This window comes from Scardinius erythrophthalmus, assembly GCF_964197995.2.
Source record: "Scardinius erythrophthalmus genome assembly, chromosome: 11".
NCBI classification, from domain to species: Eukaryota; Metazoa; Chordata; class Actinopteri; order Cypriniformes; family Leuciscidae; genus Scardinius; species Scardinius erythrophthalmus.
The window spans coordinates 10,417,015-10,441,957 of record NC_138231.1 but is presented as its reverse complement, the minus strand read 5'-3'; the positions used below and the strand labels follow the sequence as shown (position 1 = coordinate 10,441,957).

Below are 24,943 nucleotides of genomic sequence, written 5' to 3'. Positions count from 1 at the left end.
AAAGCTTAAAAGTACAGCATTAATTTGAAATAGTAATCTTTTATAAAAATCGTACTGATTCCAAACCTTTAAACCGCAGTCTACATGATATCAGATGCATATGCAGTTTCTCCTTTGCTTCCCCAAAACTTCTCAAATGTAATTAAGTTGGATTTGCCAAACCTTAATTTCATTATACATATTTGTACTGTTTTTTGTTTTGTTTTTTTGCAGGAAATTGGCAAATATTAAGGGTTGTAGGTTTAAAGTTGATAATTTTACACATTAGCAATACTAGATGTAATAGCTTACTATTGTTTTGGTTGGTTATACCAGTCCATACCAGAACAGCACATCAAGTTCATGTGATTTCAAATTTGAATACTAGGTTTTTGTTTTCCCTGTGACTGAAAAAGTCACAACTGAAAAAGATGTTCCTTAGGAAATTCTAACCGCAAGACTTGATCTTGAAAAAAGTGATTAGAATTTTTTCAGTATTTGTCCATAATTTTCTCATGAAGAGTAACAGCATGTGATGGTGTATTGTGTAACTGAAGTTTCAATCTGTTTTCAATTGTGATGTGCTGAAAGTCTTAGAACATGGTGAGATGAGGCGTTATCAAGAAGAAGGGTGTTGTTTTGGCTTCTAAACTATAAGGACATATACAAAATTCATTGGCCTCATAGAAGGCCTTATAACTAGTGCATAAAACGTAATAGACAAACAAACAATAGTTTTGCACCAACTAATTTTTCATCCACAGCTGTATTTGTATCAAGGAATGGTTGGTGTGTGCTTCTTTTCGTTTGCTGCTTATAGTGATGGATAACAAGTTTGGCAGATATTTCGATACTAATTTGGTTTTATAATACAAGAAAACACGGAAAGCCCGAAAATTTGTCGGAAAGCGTTGTCTCATAAATGACGGAAATTTCTGTCAATGGTGGCTAAAGAGTTAAACAGTTGATAGGAAAACTACCTTATGTTTAAATGTTTGTACAACTCTTATCTATTTGAGTGTTGATTATTAAATAAGTTTGATTAATTAATTGGTTTTGGTTTTCGGCCAAGTGCTTCCTGAATTTTCGCTTTGGTGCATCTCTACTTTTATATATAAATGACATTTCAGTGATATAAAAAATACTATACAGTAACTTCTAGTTAAATTACTGTACAGATGGCCTTGTAACAACAATTAGCACATGGTTACTTCATCACTCATTCAGATAACTCTATTGCAGCTGTGGTAGTATTCCCACTGTGCTTCCTGGCATCAGCACTTTTCATTTTACCCAGTCACCGCACTGAGCCTCACAGACCGAACTGATACACCAGAGGATTATAGGCACTCATGTTTCTGAGGCCTGAGCCAAGAGCTGGGCTCCCCAAGGTCATTTCAGATGTGATTTCAGAGAACAAATATTTAGCAGCCCACATTTACACAGAAAGTAGTAAATGTTGGTTTTGAGGTGGTCACTTGACAGTAAAATTAGTCGTCATCTGATACTTGAGCCTGTTTGAAATGATTATCATTACATAATGCATACCGTTTCACATGATATTTTGAATAGTAGGCAGTATTGAATGTATACACTAGTACTGTCCATCTATCATCTATTTGGTGCCTCTATCCGCTGATTTCACGCAGCCGTTATTTTGAAATCGAAAGCGAGGCTCCGGTGGGAAGAAAACCGGAAGTGTCGCCTTTAATCATAGGAGAGTCTTAAATGCGGTGACGTATTGTTGTGTTTAATGATGTTGTGTCAATTCTAAAACTGTACATACATTTCTTTAATACTTTAGACTATATACAGCGAAATTCATTTATAAATAAAATATTTTTTTATATAATTCAGAAAGTAAAAAAAGAAGCAGGAATTAACTATATACATATCCTATATTGGATATTAACATCCAAAAGTGTAAATCGCGGCAGCAGCTTCAGGTTGGTAGTCCAAAGGCATTGTTGTTTATCTTTACTTCCGGGGTTTTTCCCACCGGAGCATCACTTTCGATTACAAAATGGCGGCTGCGTGAAATCAGCGTATAGGCACAGAAATGACACACTTCTGCTTGAACTTCTGTTCTGCAGTAGTACAAATAATTTTTAGAGAGGCTCAAGTATCAGATGACGACTAATTTAAAAAACAATTTAACAAGTATGTATATAGATGAGATATCTGGAGTATATTTGCCAAAAATGTGGAGTATTCATTCATCCAAAGCACACTTCGGGTCTGTATCCCACAATGCAATGTGCTTGGCCTTCCTTTTCCAGTAAACATCCTATTAACATCACATTTTTTCCCCCAATATTTGATCAACTAAAAGTTATGTTAATAGGATGTTTACTGGAAAAGGAAGGCCAAGCACATTGCATTGTGGGATTATGATACAGACCCTTAGTGTGCTTTGGTTGAATACTCCACATTTTTGGCAAATATACTCCAGATATCTCATCTATATACATACTTTTTTTTATTCTGTACATACACAGTATACACTACCGTTCAAAAGTTTGGGGTCAGGACGATTTGTTTTTTTTGTTTTGTTTTTGGAAGGATTTAATAATTTTTTTCAATAATAATGCTTTAAATTGATCAACAGTGACAGTAAAGATTTATAAAAGACAATTCTATTTCACATTTCAAATAAATGCCATTCAAATAAATCTAATTTCAAATTAAAATGTGATATTCTATTTCAAATAAATGCCATTCTTTTGAACTTTTTATTCATCAAAGAATCGTGAAGAAAAAACAATGTATCGTGGTTTCCAATGTTTTCAACATTGATAGTAATAGGTAATATTTCTTGAGCATCAAATCAGCATATTAGAATGATTTCAGAAGGATCATGTGAAACTGAAGACTGGAGTAATGATGCTGAACATTCAGCTTTGCCATCACAGGAATAGATTACATTTTGAAATGTATTAAAATAGAAAACCATTTTAAATTAATAATATGTTACACTATTTTTATATTTTTTATATTTTTTTACTGTGCTTTTGATAAATACAGCAGTGATGATCATAAGATTTTTTTCAAAGATATTTTACAACATTTAAAAACATTTACAAGTGTACAGTAGTATTATATTCACAGTGTTTACACTGTTGACAAATGCTGTACTTGCAGTCTTTCTTAGGTAAACAGGGAAACGTATTTTAACAACAAAATAATTATGTTTAAAAAAAAGTAGACATAGAGTAAACATGTTAAGCCCGACTTGATCGGCCCAATGGAGGCATCCGTTCCGCGGGTGAAGGTTTTTGCGCGATACTGTCTTTCCTCGTGGCAAAGTAATTTGATTAAATGAAATACATTTTCTCATATGTATTTTCTCGTTATTTCATCTGACTCCATAAATGAATAGGTTTTAATGATATCTGTGCATCATTAAATGTAGTGAATGTTTAACTATTCTTTTTAACTCTTTACTGAAAGTAATGTCAGAGTCCGTTAGAATAAAATCAAATGTTTACAATTTATTATGTTAGGTAAAAGTATCATGCTAATCTCATAATCAGTTCAAAGATAATAAATACAAAACATCAAATGCTCTGGAATAAAGAGAGAAGATGCTAACCTTGACATTAGGAAATACATGATGCTGAAAGTCTCGGTCACTCTCAGCATCACGGGCCAATTCGAGATACAAATCGTGCTGAGCCTTTCATTATACAGACAGAAACTTCTTTTCACATGGAAACATTTGCTCACAATGAGAATTTGTATTTGGAGTTTACACCTTTCGAGAGCGGGAGGCCATTTGCATTGAAGACCCACCCTCCTTTGTGTGCGAGTTATCTCTAAACTCTTAAAAACTTGAGACCTTTGTACCAGTCGCACTGAGACATTTCAAATGATACCAAACATGTGTAATACTGTATAATAATTATTCACATTAAACCATATAGATTCTTGGGTGAATTTTGGTGATTTCAGCATGAGGGAGACGGGATGGGGGAAGGGGGAAAGAAGTGTAGATTAGGATGATTCTGATAGTGCACAAGAGTGAGTTCAAATGTTAATTTCCTTTGTTCTCTCAGAGAGTTTCCCTCTCTTCCAGTTTTTCCAGCCTTACAACATGTGGTGCTAGAAGGGTTTTAAATTGACCGATAATGATTTTGATGTGTGCTAGTCTGTAGCTATGGCTTTAAAGAGCTATTGATTGCAGTGAACATGTTGTTGTTGTTGTTGTTGAGCTTTTAAAGTTGCCATTGAATTGTGGATTGTGTCATTTGGAATGTTCTCACACATGAGGGCATGTGATAAGAGCAAGCGGTTTCTTGCCAACTAATGGCACCTTTACACCAAACTGCATTCTGCTTTATTCATAGCATTAATCTAGTGTTTTGCGATCAATCTTCCTGCTTGAACATGAGCTGCTAGAACAGTTATCTCTTTCACTTCCTCTCATCGTCTGTCTCTCTTTTTTTCAGGATTGAGAATCAAGAACTGGGGCCGGTTGCATAAACCACTAAGATCTTTTTTTCTTTTTTTTTCTTTAAGACTGCTCATAACTTTTTTTTTAAATCGGTTGCATACAAATGTAGATTGGCCTAATTTGATACTGAAAAGTAAGACTGAATGCCAATTGACTAACTGCTAAGTGGGCCTTACTAGATCTTAAGACACTGTCTTAACATAATGGCTATGTTTATACAACTCTTCATACTGCTCGATTTATATGGATTAGTTTTATGATTTAAGCGTCAAACTGGTAGTTGTGTGGAGTGTCAGTGGAGGGACAGAAATCTTAATTTGTTTCGAAGATGAATGGAAGTCTTACGGATTTGATGACATGAGGGTGAGTAAATGATGACACTTTTTTTTTTTTTTTTTTTGGGTGAACTAACGCTTTAAAGAATCAGAATCAGACCCAGATTTGTTAAATTAGCATCCCTGCTGTCTTCTTTTTCTCTCGCCAGAAGTCTCATTTACACGTCAGTGTGATGGTTGTATTTAGCAGGACGTAATGAGAAAATGTCTGTCATGTGCCCTCTGTTCTTTGATTATGTCAAGCGTGACTGTGGAATTTCTCCCGCAGTCACATGAGATGACAGTGAGGAACGTTCTCTCTCATATTCATGACTACAGGCAGCACATTTCGCTTCTTCCTGTAGGCAGTGGTTCATATGCACTCAATTAAATAAGTAAGCCAAGATGTCTGTTGTGCCTGGATTGCCTGTGTGCTCTGTGAGATCTGTTTGTGAGGAGGATTTGGCCAGGTGTGTTCAGCCAGGTGCATGTGTTCATGTTTATGCTCGCTGTGTGTGTGTGTGTGTGTGTGTGTGTGTGTGTGTGTGTGTGTGTGTGTGTGTGTGTGTGTGTGTGTGTGTGTGTGTGTGTGTGTGTGTGTGTCTGTAATTATAGCTGCTCTTATTGTCTTTCTACTCAGCCTTGTCCCAGACGGCACACCCACAGGTCTTTCATGGTCGTCATTTGATAATATTTTTTTTTAAACACGCACAACATAAAAACAGGCTGAAACTGTCAGGTCTGATTTTCTTTCTTGCACTCAATTCTGTAGTGTTTATAAAGAGCTTTACAGAAGATACAGTGCCCTCCACAATTATTGAACCCCCTGGTAAATATGATCAAACTTGGCTGTAAAAAATAAATCTGCATCGATTATCCTTGTGATCTTTCATTCAAAAAATGTGCAAAATTCTAACCTTTCATTGAAGTAAAAGAATTGAAAGTGGGGGGAAATCACATTATGAAATAAATGTTTTTCTCCAAAACATGTTGGCCACAATTATTGAAACCCCTAGAATTTTTTACGAGTAAAATATCTCTGAAGTATATTCCCATTAATATTTACCTTTTTTAGTACACCAGGGTGACTAGGAACATGAAACTGTCCAGCTATGACTTCGTGTTTCACAGGAGTTAAATATGAGGAAACACAAAGGCCAAATCCCCTTAATCATCCATCACAATGAGTAAAACCACAGAATACAGTTCTGATGCGTAGCAAAAGATTGTTGAGCATCACAAAATAGAAAGTGGCTGTAAGACAATAGCTAAAGAATTGAAAATCCCCATTTTGACCATCAGGGCAATAATTAAGAAGTTATAACCAACTAAAGATGTTATGAATCTGCCAGGAAAAGGACGTGTGTCTATACTGTCTTAATGCATGGCGAGTATGAAAGTTTGAGGGGCCAAAGACTCTCCAAGGATCACAGATGGAGAATTGCAGAGATTAGTTGAGTCTTGGGGGTCAGAAAGCCTAAAAAAAAAATTATCAAACAACCCCTACATCCCCACATGTTGTTTGGGAGGGTTTAAAAAAAACCTCCTCACTCATCCAAAAACAAATTCCAGCAATTTTAATTGTCAGACACGACTGGATCTTCAAACGGCACAGGGTTCTGTGGTCAGATGAGACTAAAACAGAGCTTTTTGGCAGCAAACACACTAGATGGGTTTGGTGAACACAAGGATAAAAAGTAACCCATGTGTACAATTTAATATACCATTGGATCTTTAATGTGGTGGGCATATTTTTCTGCTGGAGGTCCTGGACTTCTTGTTCAGATACATGGCATTGTGGATTCTATCAAATATCAACAGATAAAAAATCAAAACCTGACGCCTTCTGCTAGAAATCTTATAATATGCCGTGGTTGGATCTTCCATCAGGACAACGATCCAAAACAAACATCAAAATCAACACAAAAATGTGTTGCGGAGCACAAAATGAAGCTTCTGCCATGACCGTCCCAGTCCCCTGACCTGATGAGTGGAGTGAACTGAAGAGAAGAAGCACCAACATGGATCTGGGAATCTGAAGGATCTGAAGAGATTCTGTATGGAGGAATGGTCTCTGATCTCTTGTCAGTTATTCTCCAAACTCATCAGGCATTATAGGAGAAGACTCAGAGCTGTTATCTTGGCAAAAGGAGATTGCAAAAAGTATTTAATAAAAGGGTTTCAATAATTGTGGCCAACGTGTTTTGGAGAAAAACATTTATTTCATAATGTGATTTTCCCCCCACTTTCAATTCTTTTACTTCAATGAAAGGTTAGAATTTTGCACATTTTTTGAATGAAAGATCACAAGGATAATCGATGCAGATTTATTTTTTACAGCCAATTTTGATCATATTTACCAGGGGGTTCAATAATTGTGGAGGGCACTGTATATAGTGGGTCCCAAGAGTCTGAGACCACATTAAAAATCTGGGATTCAGAATCAAATTTAAACCTATACATAAAGTTTTAGGATTTTGAAATATTTAAAACATGATGACATGATTTGATATATAAATGACATAAGAAACATAATAAGATCCAACACTAATTAAGAAATTGGGCAATTTATAATTCTTAACTTACTTTTTCAGTTTGACGACTTATGATAGTAATATAATTTGTAATGGGGAAAATGTTTTAACATAGAAAAATACAAAATAAAAGCAATTTCACTTGAGATCTTCGACTTGTGGACCCCATTGTACATGTAGAGAAACATTTACATACACTTTTTTTTAAGCCTCTAATGCGCACCAAGGCTGTATTTATTTGATCAAAAAAATAAATAAGGTAATATTGTGAAATACTACAAATTAAAATAACTCTTTTCAATTTTATTATTTATCCTTGGGATGGCAAAACTAATTTTTTTAGCATGATTACTCCAGTCTTCAGTGTCACATGATCTTTCAGAAAACATTCTAATATGCTGATTTGCTGTTCAAGAAACGTTTCTTATCATTAGAAATGATGAAAACAGTGATGTATTATTTTCAGGAGTCTTTGAATAGATTAGAAAGTTCAAAAGACCAGCATTTCTTTGAAATATATATTTTTTTCTAACAATGTAAGTCTTTACTGCCACTTTTGATCAATATAATGCATCCTTGCTGAATAAAAGTATACATTTCTTTAAAAAAATCTCAATGACCCTAATATATAATCATAATTTGGCTAGGTGAGATTAACTCAGCCTTTTCCTGACAGCACCTGCAGTATCAATGTCAGAGTATCCTTACTGATGTAAAGAATAGAGCACCAGCACTGAAAGATGCTTCCTCACCCAGATGACTCCATTAATAACGTCTGAACAGTTCTGACAACCATCAGCACTTTTTAAAGCATCCATTACAAGAATGGCATCTCGCAGAAAAAACGCATTATAAACTTTGTCTGACAAACACCGACACAGCATACAGTATATTTGCAATATAGCCGACCATGATACCAATATTAAAGTCGTATTTTTGTATGTATGTGTGTGTGTATATATATATATATATATATATATATATATATATATATATATATATATATATACTGTACACTTTACACGTTTAGGCTTATATCTTTTAGGTTTGTAGGTTTTTTCTTCTTTTTTGCAGTTGGGCCCATATGATCCTAGTTACTCCACTGCTTAGAGAGTCATTTAGTAGAGAATGGCCATTAACTTCATCATTCAACTTTTCATCGCTGTAATACTGTAGGACCCCTTATCCCTTTCTCCCTCTCTTCTACTCCATTTTCAAGTGTTTGGCAGTGCAGCGTGTTTCTGAGCGTGCAGCTGTAAGGCTCTATTGACCGCTTGCCAGCACTGCTCCCAAGATAGCTTTATCATTCCCAGCTCTCCTCTACCTCCACTGCAGTCAGGTGCTGTGAAATAGACCTTGTTTCCTTCAGGAAATACTTCCTGCCAAATCCAATCACTGGAGTTCTGTTGTATTATATGTTCAGCTGACTGTTTAACAGATGAGAGTGGCTCCGGTGTAGGTTTGTGTATTGGTCACTTAAATTGCTCTGTTTGTGGTTAAGGTTCATTTAATGGCATTAGTGTTGTAGTAGAATGCTATGTTAAATAATGCCTTGGCTCTGAACCACACAGAGCTCAAAACCACACATGATGCCGTTTGTCTTGAATTAGAAAAAGGTTAGGGGCTCAGATTGCAACAATATGTGAAACACCTTGTAGCCTACATTGAGATTAAAAAGTCTTAATTTGACAAACATTTTTCTTAACCCTATTGACTTAATTATTGAATGATGTAAATTTTGCAGTAAAGGAGAACTTGGTAACTTTTTTAACTTAATAAAACTGTCTAGAAATCATTTGGATGGTTAAACAATCTGTTCTGGTGATATTGGTGACATTCCCCGCTCCCCCCAGCGTTCCCAGGCGGAAAACCAACCTTGCAACTTGGGGACAACCGTCCCGGCAAGATAGAAATTGGAAGTCTCGTGAGAAGCGAGAACGAGAACGAGCAACATAAACACGCATGTATGATGTATTACCAGATTACCCACCTCGGTAGTCAGACATAGCTCCACACGATACAGTTGGCTTGCTCCGATCAAAACAAACGCACATGAGCAGCGGTAGAGAGGGGGAGGAGGCCGCCGCAAGTGAGTTTTTTACGACCGTGTTGTGAAATATACGCCCCCCCCCCCCCCCACAGCTGTTGGGGGAGCTCGTGGGGAAAACATGCGACAACAAAACGGAAAATCAGCGAAGAAGTGACTAGAGTTCGCTAGAGTTGCCGAGTTCTCCTTTAAACTTGCTGTGAATATGTTTGCCATTTAGTCGCATCAGACATGTTTCGAACTGTGCTCGAAATCGCCCCCTATACCCTCATTCACTATTCCCTACGTTACTCCAGTAATATAGTCCACTTGAAGGAGTGATTTAAAACGAGTGAGTGAATTCAGACACTGAGTGCCCCGGAAGGGCTGCAGCTTTTGCATAGTTTGTGCTTGCTGTTTAATAATTCATTGAAACATAGCAAACTGGCAGCTCCAGTAGTAATGAAAAGATCTATCCTGAACTCTATCATGAAACTATCATGTATAAACTGTAATTAAACAAACAATTTAATAATCAATTAAAAATAATTTTTTACCTGTTGCCGTTGAGCCGCATCAGTTATACACTTGTTATTGTGGTGCATTGTGGGATTGAATGAGTGCACTCAATAACTTCCACAATGGTTTCAGGCACCACTACAAATGGCTGTCCCTTCAAATAGTGCCTTATTTAAGGGTATGGGGTGATTTCGGACACAGCCTTGGTGTAGTCTGATTCACAAACAAATGATTCTTATGCAGGGAACTACACTGCGACCAAAATGGTCGCATATGCGACCTTTTGAAATGCCATTGCGACCTTAATTTTTAATGGGTCGCAAATGTATCACTGATTATTTTTGTACCTATGTTTTAGGCAATATGCTATGATTTACTATGAGCATTTATTAAAACAGAAATGTGTATTTTAAGAATACGTTTTATAACTTGCTCTGCCTCTGAGCATTCAAAACATCAAGTTAACTTCAGCCCCGCGACCGTTACTTAGATTAAAACGTAGCCTACCATTGTATCAGTGGTGCGCGAGCGGCTCTCTCTCTCACACACAAACACGGACGCGCACACACACAGAGAGAAGATAATTGTAAAATGAAAATTGACGGGCTATAGTTTACATTTAATATTTAACGTTTTATATTTTAACGTGTTCTAACCACTGATCTATATAGAATGACATTATATAGATCAGTGGTTCTAACGTGCGTTCCTTCCTCAGCGCGTACATGTGAAGCTCACATGCACTAAAAGCCTGTCTACCAGCGCCTGGATACTGGACTAAGTTATCTTTCGAGTCTTATTGTGCTTATACTGTTAAATACACACAAGGTTTAGATAAACAAAGTCGGTTATGTCTAAAGTGAAAGCAAACTTGAGAAAATTGAGTAAATCTGCTTGTCAAATGCGTCTATTAGACGCATCGCGCGCAACTCTTAAAGAGACAGTAGCAATAGTAAACACGCTGCCGCTTGTCCTTAAAGGGATAGTTCACCCAAAAATCATTTACGCACTCTAATGTTGTTCCAAACCTGTATTAATTTCCTTCTAATATTTTCTAATATTTTTATAATATTAATATTTTTAAGAATGTGGCTATCCAGTAGCTGGTCCCCGTTGACTTCCAAAGGAGAAAAATATACTAAGTCACTGCGGTACATCAACTGTTTGGTTACCCACATTCTTCCAAATAACTTATATTTTCAACAGAAGAAAGAAACTCATTTGAGTTTAAAACAACTTGAGAGAGTAATTTATGACAATTTGAATTTTTAGAAGAACTATTCCTTTAATGTTAATAAAACAACAAAATGCAAAGAGAAAATCACTCACTGCTCTTGACTGAAGTAGCTTTATTAAGTATCAATGTATAATTTATACAGTGAAGTCTATTTTGTTTTATTTTCATATTTGTTCATTTAATTACTTCAATGCTACTGTTAAATACACCTATACTGTAGCTGAAAACATAAAACACTGTTTATTTAATTTGTATATTAAGTTGTGTATGTGTAATGTGCATCTTTGATCTTAATATTTAATAACAAAAAGAAAATAATGACACATATTTTTATCTTCGCCCCTGTCTGCTATTTTTTTATATATGTTTTGTTACCCAAGGCTTTGTTTTTAAAATATGGACATAAGTTTTGGCTGTAATGCTCAGTCGCAAAATAGTAAAACCAACATAAAAAAGAATTGTGATAAAATCGTGAATCGTGATTTTCCTGAAAAAAATCGTGATACAATATTTTTGCCATTGGAATAATAAATTAAGTAGTCTATCTTAATTGTACACAATATTCCTGTTTTTTTTTTTTTTACTGTTTTATGCCATAACAGCAATATTAATATCGGTTATTATCGGAATCGACCACAATTTTCACATCGGTGCATCACTACTTAAGAGTTCAGGAGTCTGCCCATCTGTGCCAACCATAGCATGTTGAAATCCATTTAGGAGAAAATCTATCCCAACCAATGTTAAAGAAAACAAAAACAAGAAGGCATGTGGTTTAAAAGAAGGCAAGTAAAATAAAAAACACATCTGTATGTAATACAGTTTCAGTATTGTTTATTATTATCCAGAGCGGCTTACTATAAATAATTTGTGCGACCAAATCATGTTTTGCGCCAGTAACTGAAAAAGTTAGTAGCGCAAGTGCCACCAGTGGAAAAGGTTAGTGTAGTTCCCTGTTATGAGATGGTTATTTTCAGTGAATCAATAATATCCAGCACAACCAATAGAGTCTGATTCATGAGCAAATGATTCTTATGAGCTGGTACTTTTTAGTGAATCACTAACATCTGGCACAACCAATGTAGTCTGATTCATTAACGAAGGATTCTTATGACCTTGTTCTTTTTAGCAAATCACTAACATCCGGCTCATACGGTGTAATCTGATTCATAATCAAATTACTCTTATCAGCATGTTCTTTTCATTGAACCAATAACACCCAGCACAACCATTGTAATCTGATTCATAATCAAATGACTGTCATGAGCCAGTTCTATTTAGTGAATCAATAACATCCAACACAACCAGTGTAGTCTGATTCTTGGACAAATCAGTTGGATCTCTTAATGTATAGTTCAAATGTTGGGTTACCAGTTTGAATCAGTCTGACTTTCACTGAACTGAATCCATAAGAGCGGATACTGTATCATCATCTTAACTGAAAGAAATCATTAGTTTCAGTGATGTCCGTATAGACATTGTCCATTGAAATGATGTTTTTTATGATTGTTTTTTTGTTTGTTTGTTTTTTATTGTGCATGTTGTATGATTGACATATTTTTAGTATCTTCATCAGTTCAGGACGTTGCAGTGTAGAAATGCAGCACAGCATCAGCCAAAACCATTTTCTTTTATTTCCCTTTTCCCCATGTTTTTTTTTTTTTTTTCATACCATATGTCTCTTTCTAGGGCCATTAACTACTTTTGTCATTCAAGGAAGAATTTGAGACATTTCTAATTAAGTCTATCCTTTTTTTCTTGTGTTACTGTAATTTGATATCTTTTGTATCTTTTTCTTCCCATGAACAGTTGCTACAGAAGATGGCTGTGGTTATAGCAGCTTGCATAAATGTCCGTATGGAGGTATTGTAGATATTGCCAAACTACTGTTAACACCTGCAGCTTATTACGCCAATGAAGTTCCAGCACTCCAGACGTGCTGTGAAATCACAGGGCCTCCTGATATTAACACTCAGATCTGTCCCTCTTCAACAATATAATCACATCTGTAATGCCAAGCCCAGTTTCACCGCTGTTATTGTCCTGCTCTCAATGACACCGTCTCATGTGTCTGTTACTGTAGATGTTGTCTTTCTTAGATCTTTGAGTTTGCTAGTCTCAATCTGAAGTTACAACAGTACTGGATAGAGATCTATAAGTTGTTGAAAAGAAAAAACACACTATTGCAGGTGACAATAAAGCCTCTCCGTGTGAAACTGCCAAATCGGAAGGGATGGTCCACCCCATTCCTGTAGGCATGGAATCTTCCTGTGGAAGAAATGTTTATGTCGGCCATATTCCATGTCACTGATTTGAAATATTAACACACTAATTCCTCCCAACAGAACTGCCAACTTATAACTTATGGAAATATACTCTTTTTTCGATCACAGTCGTGCCTAAACCCTTTGGGTATAAAGGTGGTGCACTGACGGTGTAATATGCACTAATCTGGATGATGTTACAGAAGATATACATCAGAACAAAAGCAATGACAGATTGACCTAGCTAGAAAGCAAAGTTTGGTCAGTCATCATTGCCTTTTCTCCTTTCAGAAAAAAACTTTAGTATTCATAAACCTTCATATTGTTTTCCCATCAAGTGTGTCCCAAATGGTAATTATTGAAATATTAGAGCCAAAAACATAAAATATAAAAATAAAAGCTAATTCAAAATATTTATTATAAAAACTATAACAGGGCTCCAGACTAACATTTGAGAGAAGTTTGAGATTTGAGAAAGTTCTACAGATGATGGCACCAGCACCTGATTTGGTAGCGCTGGGGGTAAATGTAATTTAATTTACTATTGTTTTGCATTAATATGTGCAGCAATTTGACACTACATTTGACAGTAAAGCACTGAGCTAGTTGATATGCAGATAACAATAAATATTATTAACAACAGTAACATGTAAAAACTAAATATAATGTAAATCATTTTTATTTTTGGTCATCATGTTAAAATAGCATTTAAAAACATTTAAACTGAATAATATTTATAGCTTTAAAGTCCTTGAAAAAGGTTTCACTCTCAAAAGATTGTATGAACCCTGAAATGAAACCATTTCTGCCACAATACCATGGTTACAGTTAGCGTTACTACTAAAAGCCTTCTATAACTTGTTTGTTCATGACACAATGTTTCTTTCGGTTTCTGCATTAGCGCTGTTTGATCTGATATTTATGGTTTAGGCTATAACAGAGAATTCTGTGAATGCTTCTCACTAGATCTTGCAGTGAAAATACTGCAGTGAATTCAAACGCTTTCTTACTGGATCTCCTGGCGGCTGGCTCTGTGTAAAAATTGTGTCGTGATCGATTTCACGGCGTGGTGTCTAATTTTGGTCCGGGCTGATAAATTGTCCGTGCTGCACAGCTCAAACAAAAAGCTGTGGTAATAGTGGTTTCATTGTGCTTACTTTTTTTTTTGCCGTTTGATGTTTCTCATATTCAACAGAAATGGCAGCTCTTATCAGTTGTTCACACCAGTGCAACCTCCAACAAAATGTACTCGAACTAGCAAGAAAAAAGTTGCAAAATGCTACCATTTGGTTTCAGTCTGGAGCCCTGTGTAATAGTATAATAAATAATAATATAAAAAATGTATATACTATTATTAAGAATATTTAAAGTATTTATATAATATTATAATATGTATAATATTTTAAAGCTTTTATTTAATATTTAAATTTTAGTCTTTCTTTTTACTAGTTTCTATTTTTAAATTATTTCTACATAGCTTTTTCATTTTTAATTTCAGTTTTAGCATGTAATGTAGCATAAAGGTGACAAAAATATGAGTTGAATATTTATGAGTATCTTTTCAAGGTTTTTCTTCTGCCCCTGTAAACTTTATATCTAGCAATATTATGATTTTCTTGTCACAAGCACGCAGTGTCCTAACCGGTTGCAATGGGATTGTAATTTGTCTGTCACCACTAAAAGCAAACACTGCACAATAACTAGCCTATCTCCTGTTGAGGCTGATTAGGACACAGCGGTGTGGTTTCTGATTCATTTGAACTGTATTGCATTGGCATAACATATATATATATATATTTTTTTTTATTCATCAAATGTCCTAGAATCAAGTCTTTTTTATCCTCTGTTCCATTGCAGCAAAGCAAATGGATTTGGAGATATCCATCGTGCATTACAAGACTAATTAGACCGTAGCATTAGGTTCATTTGAAGGATTCTGACCCCTTTTAAAATCTCAGCAGCTAGGAAGTTGAACATGCAGTCACCCAGATAATGTAAAAGCTAGTTTTACACTCCTCCATAAGGGTCTGCAGCTCCTTAAAATGAGAGCCAGACTTTAAAAAAGGGTCATTCTGAATCATACAGATGGGCTTTTGCCATAAACATCTTCAGTACTTGATGTAGACTTGACTTACAGTAGAAGTATTTACAAATGCCTGAAAATGCATATACTGTTTTATTTTATTGCTTAGTGCATCTAAATACATAATTTACTTAAAATATTTCCGAAATATTCTACATAATGCAGCCTTTAAAATGAATCATCATCTTGCTGTCCTCTTGAATGGTGGATTTGCTGTTTGACTCGCTGCAACCCCAGAGAGAGCTGCAGAAGCCATTAACTGGCAGACATTAGATCATAAAAACCACAACAGGCCTGAGCATTTTAACGATACTTGGAAAAGAGTCAACAGCTTCAGTGCTATTGAGCGTCTAACAAGGTCATTTTACCCATTCTGATTGGCCGGCTGCCTCTCAGCTCTCGTGCTAGCATCCATGCGGTACAAAAGCTTTGTGAACCGTAGATATTGGACAGGATATCAATCTCTTTTCCAATCTCTCCTTCAGGCTATGACTTTGCTGCGGTGTTGGAGTGGTTCGCCGAACGCGTGGACCGCATCATCCTGCTGTTCGACGCCCACAAGCTGGACATCTCGGATGAGTTCTCTGAGGTCATCAAGGCCCTCAAGAACCACGAGGACAAGATCCGTGTGGTGCTCAACAAGGCCGACCAGATCGAGACGCAGCAGTTGATGCGCGTCTACGGCGCCCTCATGTGGTCGCTGGGGAAGATCGTCAACACACCTGAGGTGATTCGTGTCTACATAGGATCGTTTTGGTCGCATCCGTTGCTGATTTCAGACAATCGCAAGCTGTTTGAGGCGGAAGAGCAAGACCTGTTCAAGGATATCCAATCGCTGCCCCGCAACGCCGCCCTTCGCAAGCTCAACGATCTGATCAAGAGAGCTCGTCTGGCTAAGGTAAACTTTTATTACTTGAACCTATCAAGTTTGTCATGTAATCCAGCAAACAAATGACCCACCTGAGGTTTTATCTAAAACACTGAATTTAAACACACTTGTATATGTGTAGATTCTCCTTTTGAGTTAGACAATAATGTCAGAATGTTCATTTTTGGGTGAACTAATAAGTTCCAAACTCTTGATGAGTTCTGAACCAAACGACTACTGAAACCAAAAGCTAACAAACTGCTTAATGTTCGGCAAGCAAATTTTGTCAGAACAAAGACAAGCTGAGTCTCAGCACTTATGCTTTTATATGTTGATGTTCAAAGGGAAACTATTTGGTGTGTGTGATTCTGAATAAAAGGTCTGTTTCTTCATTTATTCAGTTAACATGTTGCTGTTCCAACGTGTTTTTGATGTGGTCCAGCATATAGCTCTAGTGTAAAAGTAATAGCAGTGTATACATGCATTTTGTGTGTTTACAGGCATTTTGTCTGTCTGAACTTGCAGACTTTACACAGTAATGAGGACATTTTCCAAACTGTACTGTCTGCTGATGTGGCTCCTTGATGTTTGGCTACATTTTTGATCAAGACTGAACACAAGGGTCATAGAAGATACTGGTTGTGCAAGAAATCAGCTACAGCTAAACTAGATGAGAAAATGCAAAGAAAGTCCTTGACTTTGACTCAGGGGTCAGTGATTAGTTGGGGATTGTTAGATGTGCTGAAAGATCTTGAGGATCATGAGTCAAAATGTCATTCCCCATAAAGACATGATTATAAATGACCTTGAGTGATTTAACAGTCTTCCTTGCTTTAATTACAGATTCTAAAATAGCACATTCATTTAAAGGAAGTTCACTCAAAAATGACAATTCTGTAATCATTTACTCATCGTCAATTTGTTCCAAACCTGTGTGACTTTTTCTCTTCAAAGGAACACAAACAATAGACTTTACCAGTTGACTGTCAACCCCACTTTTTGAGCATAAATCTGAACTTAAACTGCTAACTAAGTGTCTTCTTTAAAAAGGAGAGCAAACTTGGGCCTGTATTCCAAAGCATTCATGAAGTGCAAACAACCATTTATTGCAGAAGTGAACGCACTTCAAAAAATGAAAAGGTAAAAAGTTATAGAAGTATAAAAGCCAATGTACAGAACTAAACATTTCCGTTCTTTCATTTTCGTCATTCTTTCGAACGATAATATAAAATATATATGGGTAGGTTTAAGGGTGAATTAAGGTGCAAGAGAAAGGTCAATAGTGTAATTATAGATGTATTTACAGAAATTAATTACATATGTAAAGGTATATTAAAAAATATAAGTACAATGTAAAAATATGTGTGCACACAATAAGTGCATTATATCAAATGATTAATTTAAATGTTAATACACAGTAGTTAAAGACACTTAATATAAAGAGGGACCAGCATTATTTTTTAAAGCATATTACCTTTTTAATTATTACAGTGTTTATGTATTAATTTGACAGCCCTAGAGTTTTAATTATCTTTCGCCGGCTGCTGTAATGGCCAGATTCCACATTAAAACAATGTTTTTCAACAGCAATCCACCTCCTACTGTAGATATAACTGTAGCTCGGGTAGTCAAACATAAAGCTGTCATTTAAAAGGAAACTGAAACTCTCTTATGTCGGTTCATTTACGTCTGAAATCCTTTAGTATCCCCATCAGTGCAAATGTTGCTCAAAACACAAGGGTTGGGTTAAAGAGACCCGTTCTGGAAGAGGAAATGTTAGGGACTGTCAGTACTAGTCACTTATCAAACTCCATTTAGATCTCCAGGTCCAGTCGAATGCATTGAAAAAGAACATTTACTGTAAGTTCTCTCCCTGTCCCTCACCCTGATCATACAGATGTGCTTCCCCTCCTGTCATCATTTATACAGTCACCTTCCTTCCACGCTGGGGCCAGGCCCCTCTCTGCCACACATGATGATTTATTTAGTAGCTTGTGTATTCGTGCTAATATTCAGCTTTATAAGTCATTTTTGTTTCTATAAAGGCTATACAATCTAATGAAGCTTGTTAAGAACATTTTCAAGTCATATTTCAGACTAAAATCAACAAAGAAATTGAAGCCTGTTTTATTTGAATTGACCATTTAGCTGTATTTAAGGGCTGTTTCTATAAATGTTAAAGAAGACAAATTAATTAATAATAATTAATGTTTAATAATATGAATTCTCCATGATAATTCCACATCCCCCCTATTATTTCACAAAAATACATTTTGTAAAAATGTCACAATAAAAAAAAAAAACTTAACAGTCCTAAAACTATTTTTGTTTTGAGTTTTGAGTTTCTTTTTTTTTGTGAAATAGTAGTAGTAACTGTAGTCTACTGATGCTTGCTTTATAAACTTACAAGGAGCTTTGTTTTTGTGCTCTCACAGGTCCATGCATACATCATTAGCTCCTTGAAGAAAGACATGCCCTCAGTCTTTGGGAAAGACAACAAAAAGAAGGAGCTGATTAACAGCTTGGGCGAGATCTACAGCCGCATTGAGAGAGAACACCAGATTTCCCCGGGAGACTTCCCTAATCTTAAGAAAATGCAGGTAAGGTCAATCGAAACAACAGAGACTGATTCAAGAATGCTTCACTTGGACTTTTAAAAGGTCTTTCTCTAGAATCAGTGGGCAATTTTCAGTGCACATTAAAAAGCACCATTCAATTTTCCACATCATTTCATTCAAGCCCACGTGACTTTTTTTAAATCAACAAAAGCAATAGGAATGCTTCATCTTTGGGTGGACCTCTCCATACCTGATTATGTGTCTTATAGTTAAAAATGACCACTTGAGTAAGAATGCAGTTTATATAATTGATGCTTGTATAAAACAGCTCTACAAACAATTGAATATTGAGTAATTTGCGTTTCAGACAAAATTTGGCCAGTAAGTTTGTATGTTTCTTCTCCGCCAACACAAAACTATTTCCAAAAGAAGCCAAAGCATCAAGATATTCATATTACCAAGCAGCAACAGCCTGTCTGGAACAGAGTATGTGAGGGGAGTGGAGCTGTTTTACCCTAGAAGTATCAACAGATGTTGACAGGATCTTTTGTTACATTCTTTCCCGCTGAATAGGATCAGCTTCAGGCACATGATCTGAACAAGTTCCAGCCTCTGAAAATGAAGCTTTTGGACTCCGTGGATGACATGCTGGCCCACGACATTGCTCAGCTTATGGTTCTGGTACGCCAGGAGGAGACGCAGCGCCCCAATCAGATGGTGAAGGGCGGCGCCTTCGAGGGCACTATGAACGGGCCGTTCGGACACGGATATGGCGAGGGAGCCGGCGAGGGCATTGATGAAGTCGAATGGGTGGTGGCACGTGACAAACCCATGTATGATGAAATCTTCTACACTCTTTCACCTGTCAATGGCAAAGTGACTGGGGCTAATGCCAAGAGGGAGATGGTGAAGTCCAAGCTGCCAAACACTGTGCTGGGTAAGATCTGGAAGCTGGCTGACATTGATAAAGATGGGATGCTCGATGACGAGGAGTTTGCCTTGGCCAACCACCTGATCAAGGTCAAACTAGAAGGTCACGAGCTCCCAAGCGAACTGCCTGCTCATCTTGTGCCGCCCTCCAAGAGAAAAGTTACAGAGTAAGATTGAAGCGGCTTGGAATCTGGATGGATTTTGGAAAAGCGAATAGTGTGCATTTAGGTTGCAGTTGAATTATTGATGGCTGGACAACCATTCTTATAGAAAAAAACAGTGACTTCTTTGAAATGTGTGTTTTATGCTTCATTTGCAAGAATGGATTTGAAAATGATCCACCTTTTCAACTATTTTGACGTGTATGTTTTTTTTTTTTAGTTTTATTTAGTTTTTTTTTATCATAAACAAGTCGTACTGTCTGCAGTGTTTAAAATTGTTTTACATGTGCTTTCAGATTTTACAGTCATATTTTTATGCCATAGTTTCAATTTCATCTTTTCAGCTATCATGACTCTAACACTGTGTCCTAAGCAGACGTGTTGCGATAAAAGATATTATATGTAAAACAGCACATTTTGTCGAACGCTTGGTTGCAACGCTTGGTCGCTAGCTTCGCCCACGGTGAAATCTCATTGGACCTTCTTCACGTAACTACATTAAACATCAATGTCTTCGGATTGGTTGTCACTGTGTCATGTTGCATAGCTGTTTCGCGTTCCGAAGAATTACTTGTGGCTTTGCGTCTGGTAAGGATGTGCTAAGATGCTTTATCAATATATTTCACTTTCATGTTTAATACACTTATGTTCAAAGGTTTGGGGTTAATCATATGTTTTTGAAAGTATCTTATGCTCACCAAAGATAAAATAAAAAAACATAATATTGTGAAATATTATCACAGTTTAAAATAACTGTTTTCTATTTGAACATATTTTAAAATGTAATTTTCAACATCATTACTCCAGTCTTCAGTGTCACATGATCCTTCAGAAATCATTCTAATATGCTGATTTGATGCTCAAGAAACATTTCTTATTATTCTTAATGTTGAAAACAGCTGAGTTATTAAATTGTTTGGGGAAAGCGAGATCCATATTTCAGGATTCTTTAAAAAATCGAAAGTTCAGAAGAACAGGATTTATTCGAAGTTGAAACCTTTTGTGACATTATAAATGTCTTAAATGTCTTTTAATGCATCCTTGCTGAATAAAAATATTTTCTTTTTTTTTTTTAAATCGAACTGACCCCAAACTTTTGAACGTGTTGTATATCAGACTGATCTGTGTCTCTGATCTGGGGTGTGAGACATCAATTACTGCAGAAAAACATGAATTTTATTCTGAATCTTAGTATCAGTTGTTGTTTTACATGCACAACTGGTAAAATCGAACGAGTAAAGCAAAATTCCTTTTATAACTAGGTGTAATTTTATTCTCTTCTTGTTAAGGCGGCATCTTAATGATTGCGAGTCCTTTCTAGCCTGACCAAGAGACTGTTAAAACTGTATAGCCGTCATGTCAGAAGACTCAATGTTTAGTGTTTTGATGGACCCGTAGAGCTAGTATCCTTGTCAATAGTATACTGTATATGTTAATGCTTAACATATCTAAACTTACTTGGGTTATATAAGTGTTTATATACAGTAATTCCAGTCTGATTTCCAAAGAAAAGAAAAAATAGATTGACTCTGCGAAACAGCTGAACACTTTATTCAAATGATGTGAATGAGAGTTTCTGCATTCAAATGCCCATTGAAAGAGCAGCAGCTTTGGATCTAATATGTATCAAGTCCTATTTACTTTATTATATCAGCATTTAATTAACTATTTACCTCTCTATCTAACTAACCCTTGAAAAGCAGTTATCTAGAGCTGTCACATATTCTCCTGCAGATATTTAGGATCTGAAGGTAAATTGATAGGGTTTTATGCACTGAACTAAATGGTCTTCAAAGGGAAAGATCACCCAGAAAATGACAATTCTGTCATTATTTACTCAACATAATGTATTTTCAAACCTGTGATTTAAATACTGTGGTTGACAACAAAAGGAGATCTGCTTTGTTTCTTTACAAGCTCAAAAAAAAACCCATAAAGTGTCATAAAATAGTTTGATACAGCTTATACACTATATTCCATGTCTTCAAGTGATTATTTACTGAAATTTGCCATATTAAGTACATATTGTAATTTGGCATGTCATGATTGGTTGTGAGGTACACTGACGTTTGGCATCTCTGACTTTAAAGGGGTAGTCCTCCAAAAAACTAAAATTTTGTCATCATTTACTCACCCTCATGTCGTTTCAAACCTGTATGACTTTCTTCTGTGGAACATAGAAGAAGATGTTTTGAAGAATGTTGGTATATAAACAGTTTCGGTTCAGGTTGACTTCCATTGTAAATGGACAAAAATACAATGCAAGTCAATGGGAACCAAAAATGTTTGGTTATCAACATTCTTCAAAATATCGTATTATGGGTTCAGCAGAAGAAAGAAATACAGGTTTGGAACAACATGAGATAATAATAAAAATGATACACATTTTGATGGACATGACTAAATAATGACAGGATCTATACTGTGTGTACTGTTCCTTTAAATCTGATCTGCTTTGATTTGACTGCCCAGTTGCTTATGTGAAATATCTCCATTGATTCCAACAAAACCTCTAAGCCCATTTAGTTTGATGAATTAAACCTAAAATCTGCCTCGGTGCCTTGAAACACACCCGCCTCAATCAGATTTGTGACATTAGAAATGTATAAAGCACATTGTCGTATTCTACAATACCATTACATGCTAATAAAATGAACTGACATTCTTCAAAAACTTTCATTAATGCTCCATTTACAGTTTGATGTGAGTCTCAAATGAAAAAATTCCAGAAGTTTTGCACATCAGATTTTTTTGGGCCATAAAGTAGGGTTGTGTTTATGTGTGTTTGACCAAGTATGTACATGTATAAGGGTGCAATATGGTTTGCAAATGTATTGTGAAGTAGTTTGTGTACGTGTGCTTGTGTGAAGCACAGATGCTCTGTTGCTCATTGTGTTTTAACCAGTGCGGACAAACTATGTGAGACACTACTGTTCAGGGAGGTGGACATTATTCAACTAAATAAAGATCAAACTCATTTAAAGGTCTTTTGTGTTCAGGTTTTTTTGTTTGAGTCTTGTTACATGTCGACCTAACTTATACCAGAGTAAAACAACAACTCTCTTTACTCTTTACTTTTAAAGTGGCCCTATTATACTATTTTAAAGGTTCCTAATTTTGTTTTGGAGGGCTCCTACAGTTGGTTTAAATGCATACAAAAAAAAAAAACATTACAATTTTCTCATAATATTCTTTGCACATCGCCTCGTTTCTCAAACAGTCTGAAACCGGTTCGTTTAAAGATTCAGGGCCCTATTTTAACTATCGAAGCACACGGTGCAAGTGCACTTAGGGCGTGCCCGAATCCACTTTTACTAGTTTAACGACGCGAAAAATGGTCTAAAAGGGTTGTCTCTATTCTCTTAATGAGTAATGAGTGTGCAATAAACCAATCAGAGTCTCATCTCCCATTCCATTGCCAGTTGCTCTCGCGCTATTTACTATTACTATTCGCTATTTACATGACGGAATTTGACTGTGGAAAGACTGAACGCGTCTCCAGAGCGCAAACGGAACTGCTTGTGCGCGAGGTAAAAGTGCGCAAGCAGATCATCTACGGGACAAGCCAGATTCCACCATATCTTTATGTACACAATAATAATCTTTTATATTGTAATCCTTATATTTGAAATATTTGGCTGGTTTGTGTGCTGCTGCGCGTCCCTGTGTGTGTAATAAGCAGAGTGTACGCGCGTGTTGGACCCGCCTATAGGCTCATATTACTAAAGCGCTCTTTAAATAACCCAAAAAATATTGCGCCATTGACTTTAGACCATATTTCAGTTGGTCAATGGCGCAGTCTATTTCTGTTGCCTCAAAATAGCAACGCACCATCAATGCGCCCGAACACACCTCGTTTTCAGACCAGCACGCCCATGGGCACACAAATAGGCGCAAATGCATTTGCTATTTAAACAACGTGGCACAGGACGTGAAAATGATAACTGCGTCAGGCTGAAACTAGCAAAAAACACTTAGCCTGGCGCTATGATAAGGCCTATAGACTTTCTAAACCCCTCCTTTCCGCAAGCTTACTCTGCTCTGATTGGTCAGATGGCCCAGTCTGTTGTGATTGGTCTACCGCTTACAGCGCATGTCAGAAATTAAATGCCTGTTACCATATCTGAATTTCAGCTCCGGAGTCTTCCTCAGCGATGACAACAGCATGTTGTTAAATTGTTACGTTGGTGTGTAACAGGAAGTGAGACAGAATAGATTCTTTCTTTTAGGAGGCAATAACTATGCAGATCTTTTACTTTCACAAACAGCTACATTACATACTGCATGAAAAGTAATATCTGAACATGCCTAATAGAGGCATTTTAAACAAAACAGTCAAAGTTTTGTATTTAAATTATTATTTTTTTACTTCACAATGTTAATTTGCAATACAAAATTACACTACAATACCTGCAGTAATAATATTCCTTCAGTTTTCCCAAAACATTTCAAGTCTGTCTTTGTCTAGAAATGGGATAGACAGGTCAGATGGATGTACAGCATGAAGAAAAAACATTGGTAATCATGCTAAACACAGGAACTCCCGGTGGAGACGGTACATAATGTTTTCTGCAGATCCTCGTCCTGCATTAACAGGGCCGTCTGCGTGAGTGATGGCTTCCTGTTTGTTGCATCATGTATTGTATGTCCTAGGAAACGCAAGCACAGGGTGTATTCTCATCTGGATATGTTCTTGACAGCAGGATATGATAAGCAGGGAACACCTGACCCTTCCTCACTACCGGTCACGGAATATTCTCTCCAAGTGATGGAGTATCCTATGTATAAGATAATACAATTGTCCATTAAAAAAAAAAAAAAAAAAATATATATATATATATATATATATATATATATATATATATATATATATATATATATATATATATATATATATATATATATACATATGTTCAAACCACAATACGGAAAATTATATCCACTACTGTTAAAAAATGTGGGGGTTGGTAATGTTTTTGAAAGAAGTCTCTCATGCTCACCAAGGCTGCATTTATCT

The 24,943-nt window shown here is 36.2% G+C and overlaps 1 protein-coding gene across 2 annotated transcripts in view; it reads left to right on the top strand.

Moving 5' to 3' along the window:
* The window catches only part of ehd3 (EH-domain containing 3), a 30,921-nt gene extending 8,008 nt beyond the window's left edge, over positions 1-22,913 (top strand). For both annotated transcript variants that reach the window (XM_081379165.1, XM_081379164.1), the window contains 3 exons: positions 15,895-16,307; positions 18,713-18,877; positions 19,409-22,913. In XM_081379165.1, coding sequence (XP_081235291.1) covers positions 15,895-16,307; positions 18,713-18,877; positions 19,409-19,936 — 1,106 coding nt within the window. In that variant the 3' untranslated portion in view covers positions 19,937-22,913. The remainder of the gene's footprint in view (positions 1-15,894; positions 16,308-18,712; positions 18,878-19,408) is intronic.
* Positions 22,914-24,943: the final 2,030 nt, after the last annotated feature.